Source organism: Mustelus asterias, chromosome 7 (assembly GCF_964213995.1).
Source record: "Mustelus asterias chromosome 7, sMusAst1.hap1.1, whole genome shotgun sequence".
In the NCBI taxonomy this organism is placed as follows: Eukaryota; Metazoa; Chordata; class Chondrichthyes; order Carcharhiniformes; family Triakidae; genus Mustelus; species Mustelus asterias.
In genome coordinates, this window is record NC_135807.1 from 58,448,710 (window position 1) to 58,458,276 (window position 9,567).

Below are 9,567 nucleotides of genomic sequence, written 5' to 3' on the forward strand. Positions count from 1 at the left end.
TATTGATGACCGAGAGTAGACTGATGAGGTGGTAATTGGCTGGGTTGGAATTGTCCTGCTTTTTGTGTATGGACATACCTGGGCAATTTTCCACATTGCCAATTAAATGCCAGTATTGTAATTGTACTGGAACAGATTGGCTGGGAGTGCAGCAAGTTCAGTTGCACAAGTCTTCACTATTATTGCCAGAATATTGTCAGGGCCTGTATCCTTTGCAGTGTCGAGTGCCTTCAATTGTTTCTTGATATCACATGGAGTGAATCAAATTGGCAGATACTTGGCATCTGTGATACTGGGGACTTCTGGAAGAGGCTGGGATGGAGCAAACATCTTCCATTGCGTTAATTGTCCTCATTCATCAGTGAGGTTCTTAGACTACCTCTTTCTCTTGTCTGTAAACTGCATGCAGTCATCCTGGATCAGAGAGGCCATGTTAAAATGTCAAATGAGAAGAAGTTGCATCCATGACCATCCATGGATCACTGTCTCTGGGTTCTACACCTACCTCCCACTCTGCAACAGCTTGGCATCCTGCCACCCTTCCATCACATTCCCCCTCCATCGGCATTACCATAGTGAGAAGGAGCAGCCCTCTCCTGCCTATCACCACTGCCTTGCAATATGAGCTCTCTTTTCCTGTAATGTGATACAACTCTCCTGCCCCTGCACTGCCTGAAAGGCAGCTTCATATTCAAGGTGAGGATGTGGTGACACTCTCTGATAAATACACCAAAATATCTCCTAAAACACTCCAGAGTACTTTTAGATACTTTGCAGTGGAAAATGTTTCAAATATTTAACATGTCTGCGATCAAGTTGCTTGGTCCTTTGAATAATCCTCCTGCAGACTCCATCTTGCAGCTTCATGCTTCTTCTTTCAAGAGGAAACGACACAGGCATTGCTGGAATCTGCATTGTCCGAATAGTCCGCTTGGTCTGTGTGACATCAGGAAAGCTTCAATACAACCTGTATGGGCTTACTCAAGGATCAGGGAATTCCTGGTAGCCGTTGGAGATTGGAAAGCAGAAAGTTCTGATTAGACCACAGCATCTTGGGTTTCAGAGGGCACCAGTTGTCTCCCAAGACTTTCACTGACCTTAGGGATTCCCACAACTTGGAGAAAGATCATTTTGCATTTCTATGCTAAAGGGCCCTGGTTCCACCAGAAAGTGAAGCAGAAAGCTGGGAATGTCCATTCCCACCTCATAGAATAGCTGCAGTGGTCCTCTCTCTACTGCAGCTACTGGTTAGGTTAAATCCCACCCCACCTCTCTGGGAAGCCCCAGCAATTCTGGATATATGTGAAAAAGACCAAAACCTTGGAAATTGGATCTTCTCTTGGACAAAAATTCTGGAAAATTGAACTTTAAAATTTTCCTCCAATGATCCCAGGAGGCAGAGAATCAACATAGTAGAATCACAGAAACCCTTCATTGCAGAAGAGGCCATTCAGCCCATCGAGTCTGCACCAACTCTCTGACAGAGTACCTTATCCAGGCCCTCTCCCCCGGCCTGTGATCGCATACGTTTACCATGGCTAATCCCATCTAACCTCCACATCTTGAGACACTAAGGGACAATTTAGCATGGCCAGTCAACCTAACCTGCATATCTTTGGCATGTGGGAGGAAACTAGAGCACCCTGAGAAAACCCATGCACACATGGGGAGAATGTGCAAACTCCACATAGACAGTCACCCAAGGCTGAAATTGAACCTGGGTTCCTGGAGCTGTGGGGCAGCAGTGCCAACCACTGTGCCATCCATTGTGAACCAGTAAAGCTCAGTCTAAGTTCAACCTGGAATTTACTCTATGCCAATGGTAGTATGTGAACATTTAACATGTTTGCATTACATTCGTCTATTCAGTGATTTAATGGAGATTTATTTTCAATGGCTCAGTGCTTTATTAAAACATTGTCAGTAGAATGTCACATAAACAGATTGGGCCGGCCAGATATTCCGACCTCATTGGCAGCTGGGATTCTCCAGTCCTGCTGCAGTGAATGGAGATTTGGTTGAACGCCAAATTCTCTGTTTGCGCTGGTAGCAATGGTGGGGCGTGAATGGCCGGAGAATGCACCGATGTGGTGATTGTCATTTTAAGACTGGCCTTACTGAGTAAGGATCACATGGTCTGAACAATCAGTCAACACCTAGCATAGAGAATCTCTCTAAGGGTAGGAGTTTTCTTACTTAAAATGAGTGTATAATGGACTAGCTCGAAGTTTGCAGCAAAGGAAGCAACCTTGTAAATGAAGTTTCTTTTTTCAACTTAAGAAGCCATCAGGACTACATCTTCAAAAGTAATGTCCTACATAGTAACTTGCATTCTTTGAAGTCATAAGTTCAACATAATAGGGATGCGTCAATAGGCTGAAGTTTGTCACCATGGAGTTACTTGAAACCAAACAATATGATAGTTTTGAAGGTTTGCATTTTAATTATGATATTACTGGATCAAAAATGCAGTAGTTTCATATCAAATACATGAAAGAGTATATCACAGCCTACTCACCTGTCGATGTTAATAAGGCTCTTTTCCACATAACATTTTTTCTCAGATCCTTTGATGCTGGGAAATAGTTATCAGAAGAGAAAATAAAATGATATTGTAAAAATGTCAAGCTCTGATTTTCCATTTTTCCAAACCAGTCACCTTGATTAGATCAGAATGGTGTTGTCAATCTAAGCAATATTTGTATAGTAGATTGATGTCAAAAAGGAGACCTTTATATCCATTAAACTCAGGTTTTTTTAACATCGCCTTGGAAACAATTAGTTTTTGTGTTTGATGGTAATTATGCAAATGTGCCTGAACTGAATATTCAAACCAGATGATTAGCCACAAGTGACATTGGGAGATACTGAAAAAAAGAAAAAAGTGCCATCTGTCCCTTGGGCAAAGGCCAACTGCCCCGAGATTACCTATGGCCACAGTAATGTCCACCAGGGCCGAGCACTGGGTGGTCCCATCACACCCCTGTGTCAGACAGTAGACCCATTTACTATGCTAATCTGGTGTCTTTCGATGATCTGTTTGGAGCACATTCTCTGACTACCATCAAATGGAAATCTCGAGTTGAGGCCAGGGAGAGCACAAGTGGGCCCAGCTGCGCAAACCTAGCCTGGGGCCACCGTCGCTCTGTCTGCCTGTTCCACAGATTGTTCCCCCAACCTCAGTTCTCCAGTTTGCTGGCTGGTAATTCAGCTTAACCTTGTGGCAATTTGCAGCCATACACAACCCCGTTGATCGGTGCTCAAAATGGACCAGGTGGGAATTTCCTGGCAGGAAGAGCCTGTGGCCAAGTGGCACATTCTGTTGTCAACTGCCCAGATTCCACACTGGGATATTCCATCCCATAATTTCTGAGTTGGATGCACAGTATCTTTACAACTATATTGTGGATTTCCGTAGAAACCATAGGATCTTGAAGGGGCCTAGTCTTCCATCCGCTTTAGATGTTTCCAGTTTGCCTGGGAGAGGTTCACCTTAATCACAGTGGTGAAGATTTTGAGCCGCCCGGATCCCATTAATTAACCTTTTTTTATAGTCCATTTCTATGTAAGATCTATCAATAGCTTATTTTTCTCTGGTTAAAAAGGAGATCACTTGAAAAGAGCTCTGCTGTACTTGGTTTTAATTAGCTCAAAGGAATAAAGTAAATGAGTACGTACCCATACTGATGAATACTATGAGTCCAATTAGCCCCACACACAGTCTGGTACATAGACTTCCTTTCAGTTGCTGCATTTTGTATTCCTCACTGATAATCGTCACCTTTAACAAGAAAAAAATCTCATTTAATTTGTCGGTCTGACCATAAAACATGAATTGCAGTTCCAGACATGCTCCATCCAGAAGGTGTAGTGAGAGAGAACATTTAGCCGGGCATATGTTTCACAAGAATTCTGGTTAGTGATCAGAATCACATTGTCTGCAAAATATATGCAGGAGCTCCACACCTTAACAATGACAGTTTGTTTATTAAACCTCCTTAAAGCTTGTTTCATAATGATAATGGATCGTATTTTCCTGAAATCGTAATAGGGAATAGACGTGCAGGTTAGGTGTATTGGCCATGCTGAATTGCCTCTTTGTGTCTAAAGATATGTAGGTTAGAGGGGATTAGTGGAGAAGGTACGAGTGGTTACGGGGATAGGACTTGGGTAAGATGCTCTGTCCGAGAGTCGGTGCAGACTTGATGGGCCGAATGGCCCCCTTCTCCACAGTAAGGATTCTATGAATAGAGACCTGGGGCAGGAAGCATAGAATCCTACAGCGCAGAAAGAGGCCATTTGGCCCATCGAGTCTGCACCAACCACAATCCCACCCAGACCCTATCCCCATATCCCTACATATTTACCCCACTAATCCCTCTAACCTATGCATCCTGGGACACTAAGGGGCAATTTAGAATGGCCAATCAACCTAGCCCGCACATCTTTGGACTGTGGGAGGAAACCAGAGCACCCGAAGGAAACCCACGCAGACATGGGAAGAAAGTGCAAACTCCACACAAACAGTGACACGAGCTGAGATTCGAACCCAGGTCCCTGGAGCTGTGAAGCAGCAGTGCGAACTACTGAGCTACAGTGCCGCCGGGAAATTAAGGCCTAGATCGAGCGAGACCGGAACTTTCCACCCGCGGTCAACGGACATTTCTGTTGTCAGCCCCTCGCCCACTCCGATTCCATGGTGGGCACGGTGGTAGAGTTCCGGCGAAAGAGAAAGAAAATTAGGGAATGGGTGACTGCCATAATCCCCTAGTGCTTTTTGCATCAATGAAGCTAAGAACTCTGTGCAAAGTTGGCATTTTCTAATCTGATTCATCTCACTCAGACCTCATGTGACAGTCACGCATCACTGACCTAATGATGTATAGGGGCGATTCTCCCAGCCTGCTGCACTGCTTTTATAGCGCAGTGGGCCAGGAGAATCAAGTGGGGGCTGTAACACCCAGTGGGGATTCTCCGAGCACCAGATTTACGGCGCCATCAACTCCGCGCCAGAAATAGGTGCGGACCTGCATAATTTATTTAAATTAGATTTTGAATACTATTTAAATGCCATTAGCGGGCCCGAGGCTGAAATCTCTGGGCCTGCTAGCCTCCCCCCCCCCCAACCAGGAGTGGTTCACTCCAACGGGGTTTATTCCTGATCCCCACTTGTGGGGAACTGGTGGCCTGACCTGCTGGAGTGAAGAGGGCCATCGAAGTCTCCCAGGCCGTCGGGCGGTGGGGCGCACTGGGTATTGCCACCTTGGCAGTGCCAGCCTGGGCCCCTGACACTGATGATGTGGAGATGCCGGCGTTGGACTGGGGTAAACACAGTAAGAAGTTTAACAACACCAGGTTAAAGTCCAACAGGTTTATTTAGTAGCAAAAGCCACACAAGCTTTCGGAGCTGCAAGCCCCTTCTTCAGGTGAGTGGGAATTCTGTTCACAAACAGAGCATATAAAGACACAAACTCAATTTACATGAATAATGGTTGGAATGCGAATACTTACAACTAATCAAGTCTTTAAGAAACAAAACAACATGAGTGGAGAGAGCATCAAGACAGGCTAAAAAGATGTGTATTGTCTCCAGACAAGACAGCCAGTGAAACTCTGTGGGGGTTACAAATAGTGGGACATGAACCCAATATCCCGGTTGAGGCCGTCCTCGTGTGTGCGGAACTTGGCTATCAGTTTCTGCTCAGCGACTCTGCGCCATCATGTGTCGCGAAGGCCGCCTTGGAGAACGCTTACCCGAATATCAGAGGCCGAATCAAGCGGGGGCTGTAACACCCAGTGGGGATTCTCTGAGCACCAGATTTACGGCGCCATCAACTCCGCGCCAGAAATAGGTACATTGGGGAAATGGTACATTGGGGAAACTATGCAGACGCTGCGACAACGGATGAATGAACACCGCTCGACAATCACCAGGCAAGACTGTTCTCTTCCTGTTGGGGAGCACTTCAGCGGTCACGGGCATTTGGCCTCTGATATTCAGGTAAGCGTTCTCCAAGGCGGCCTTCGCGACACACGACGGCGCAGAGTCGCTGAGCAGAAACTGATAGCCAAGTTCCGCACACACGAGGACGGCCTCAACCGGGATATTGGGTTCATGTCCCACTATTTGTAACCCCCTCAGAGTTTCACTGGCTGTCTTGTCTGGAGACAATACACATCTTTTTAGCCTGTCTTGATGCTCTCTCCACTCATGTTGTTTTGTTTCTTAAAGACTTGATTAGTTGTAAGTATTCGCATTCCAACCATTATTCATGTAAATTGAGTTTGTGTCTTTATATGCTCTGTTTGTGAACAGAATTCCCACTCACCTGAAGAAGGGGCTTGCAGCTCCGAAAGCTTGTGTGGCTTTTGCTACCAAATAAACCTGTTGGACTTTAACCTGGTGTTGTTAAACTTCTCCCCTGGCACTGCCCAAGGGACAAAGTGCCAATGCCCAGGGGGCATCTTGGCACTGCCTTTCAGGCATAGGGCAGGGCCAAGGGGTGGGGCCTGATGGGGCAAGGCCTCTGGGGGGTGATCTGTGGGGAGTGGGCAGTCCCGCTGCCACTCTGTATTTGGGCTGAGTGACAGAGGGGCAAGGCCAATGATTGGGGCTGGCCATCGGGCTGGGAGGTGGGGGGAAGGGTTGGGACTGCATGGCCAGCAATGCGGGGTTTGCGGGGCTGGCCAGCAATTGAGCTGGCCAGAAATTGGGAGGCTGGCAGATAGGGGCCACTGAGCATGTGCTGATCTTGGCGCTGACAGATCGGCACATGCGCAGTGGCCCCCTCAGCACTATGCTGCCGGCCTCTCCAGTGGGAACTGGAGTCCACTGAATTTCAGCATGATTTACGCTGAGGCACTCTACAGTGCACAGAGTGTGGGAGATTCATTCTGAAACTCCCACTGAAAAAACCAGCGTGATTTACTCCAGTTTTTACGCGAATTTGACACTTAGAATTTTTTGGGATAATCACCTCCATAATCATTCCGATCAATATGGACATCCAAAGCGGATCAGATACATTTCTCAGACAGTTAATTTGCTTAAAAGTTGTGCTTTCCTGAGCAGTGATTGCTTCATAGGATTCATCTAAAAAGAGCGACCTATGGTCTCCAGTTTCCTGAATGGCACCGTGTTGCAAGTTTGTGAGATACATAGAAATTTGTACACACACACACAGCCACCCAACCTACCGATGTCCTGGACTAAATGATATTTAGTCCATCTCCACTAAATGATGTGACAGAGGCTGAGATCCAGCCGCTGGGCTGGAAGTGGGAGGCAAGCCCGCTTCAGCAGCTGGTGGCACCTGTGAAGGTACATTCCCAGAATGGCTAATTTCATGGCCCCCACTGGGGTTGCCATTTTGAGAACTGCCAGCCCGATCAGAGGTAATGCCACTACTAATGGTGGCCATTGCTGAGGCTGCACCTTCAGGGTAAGGGCACATTGATGGCTTGGCACCCTCAACAATTGGTAAGTGGGGTCTGGGGTGCCAGGTCAGGTAGGTAGGCTCCAGTGATTGTCTGTGGATGGATTTGGGGGGAGGGGTCACCGAGGGGGGCGGCCATTACCTCCTGGTGCTCCCTTTGTGGGTTTCACTGGATGATTCCCCCATGTGACAGTGTGCCACCTCCAACAACTGGCAAAATGCCCCAGGAGGTGGACATAACTGTAAGAAGTCATCAGGCATTCCTTCCGATGTCTTCCTGTGCCATTTTGCCAGCCTTCACACCTCCTAGCTTGTCGTCAAGAGGATGCTAAAATCTCAACTGATGTCTCTGCAAGGCATTGGAGTACATCCATTAACCCAATCAGCACATAGCAATATGCTTACCAGAAGAAAGTGGCACAGAAACATTTTGCAGCTCACCCATGTCCAGAAAGGGAAATACTCTTACAATGCACTACCTAAATGGTCAGTCAATGGAAACTAGCATAACAAACTATCACTATTTAGTCTGCTTCTTTCAATCTGGGACAGATATAGCTGGTATAAACATGACTGAGACACACTGGTCTTTGTTTATTGCCACCTTTAGTGACAAGCAAACTCATGGGCAAATATTGAACACAAAATATTCACAAGACTATAATTGGAAAGATCAAACAAACTGGACCTTTCCTTTCCGCTTATAAGTTCCAGTTTAAACATATTTGAAAAGTAGCAATTGTATAGGATGAAAGTTTAAAAAATAGTCAGCATAGCTCAACTCAGCTGCCTCTGAAAACACTGGGCTAAGTGCTTCAACTACATCGATATAAAATAGCTAGGCAGATTAAAAGCTGTAGAGAATAAGCAAACCCTTTCAACTCGGCTCAATAAAATAAGAACATTTTGCACTGCAGCCAATGAGATGGATAATAACTGAATGGGCTATTACAATAGAACTAGTAAAAGATTTGTCTGACAAAACTTCTGGATTCTATTATTTAAAGATTACGGAGACAGATTTAGAGAATGGAAGTGCAGCCCCATCATGATTCTTAATAAGGTACTGCAGCCGAGATAATTGTGTGAAACTGACTCAAAGTCCCTTTGAGTCAATAACTTAAAAGGCTAGTGTTTAGATTTACAAATATATTTATAAAAATACAGTACCAGAAAAGCCTGTTAAACCCGTTCCTCAGACTGGGAGGAGTTAAAATCGAGACAGCTGATAAACTCCATCGCTCCTGCTCCATCATCCTATTTCCAGGGACCTCCTGGCACCTTCCTCAACCCGAACTGAAAACAGACTTGCCAAGCAATTTCCCCATGTAGACAATCCCCACTGAGGTAGTCTTGGTTAATCTTAATTTAGATTAAACTCAACGCAGATTAGTCCAAAATTAGAGGTTGATTAGAATGATAATTTTACAATTAAGCTTTTAAATTAAAGTTTCCATTGTAGTGTTATCAGTTCTGTGATCGCCGATTTCATTTTTTTTCTGTATCCAATTTAAGTTAAAAGAAAGTCAACCCAGAGTTCTTACTGAATGCAACTTACCTCTATCTTCTGCTCAAGGTGATTCAATTTCAGAACACTAATCAAAAAGTGCTATCTCTAAAGATAATCCGTCAAATGGGTTTTATGAAGTCTTCGTAAAAGGCATGTGGGAATGAATTTGAGCTACTGATGCCCACTAATCAAAACTCCTGTTTGGAATTAGCAGGTTAATCCAAGCTCGCTGTTCAGGTATTTGAAATTAGATCAGGCGTGAAGCAGGTAAAGTAACTGTGGTATGCACAGGACCTTATCGCTGAAATCAGTTTGCCTTGGAGACGCGTGTCTAACTTGAGTAAGTTGAGATCGAGGGCACCTCCAGACTTTATAAGTACCGGCTATAACGGTAGGTTTGAAAGGTATGTAATTAATGAGATGACAGCAACTTTCAGGTCTAATATTCATCACGTAATAACTTCACCCACAAGACAAATAGCCTCTGTTTCTTTATATCTAATAAGAAAGCATGTTTTACCTCCGAGCTAGTGATGCCTAAACACAGGAGTGCTATTCAAGGAAGCACTGAGGCACAAAATGGGAAATGATAGTTTAATATCTGGGTATGGCAGATATTCA

General features: G+C 45.2%; 1 protein-coding gene across 3 annotated transcripts in view; it reads right to left on the reverse strand.

The window, feature by feature from the left end:
• The window catches only part of hhla1 (HHLA1 neighbor of OC90), a 48,908-nt gene extending 39,716 nt beyond the window's left edge, over nt 1-9,192 (reverse strand). For 2 of the 3 annotated variants that reach the window (XM_078217057.1, XM_078217055.1), the window contains exons 1-3: nt 8,995-9,192; nt 3,679-3,781; nt 2,519-2,575 (exon numbers count right to left, since the gene is read on the reverse strand). In XM_078217057.1, the coding sequence (XP_078073183.1) occupies nt 2,519-2,575; nt 3,679-3,754 (133 nt within the window). In that variant the 5' untranslated portion in view covers nt 3,755-3,781; nt 8,995-9,192. Of the gene's footprint in view, nt 1-2,518; nt 2,576-3,678; nt 3,782-8,606; nt 8,689-8,994 lie in introns of those variants that run through there. The other variant, XM_078217056.1, reaches the window with a different exon arrangement.
• Nucleotides 9,193-9,567: the final 375 nt, after the last annotated feature.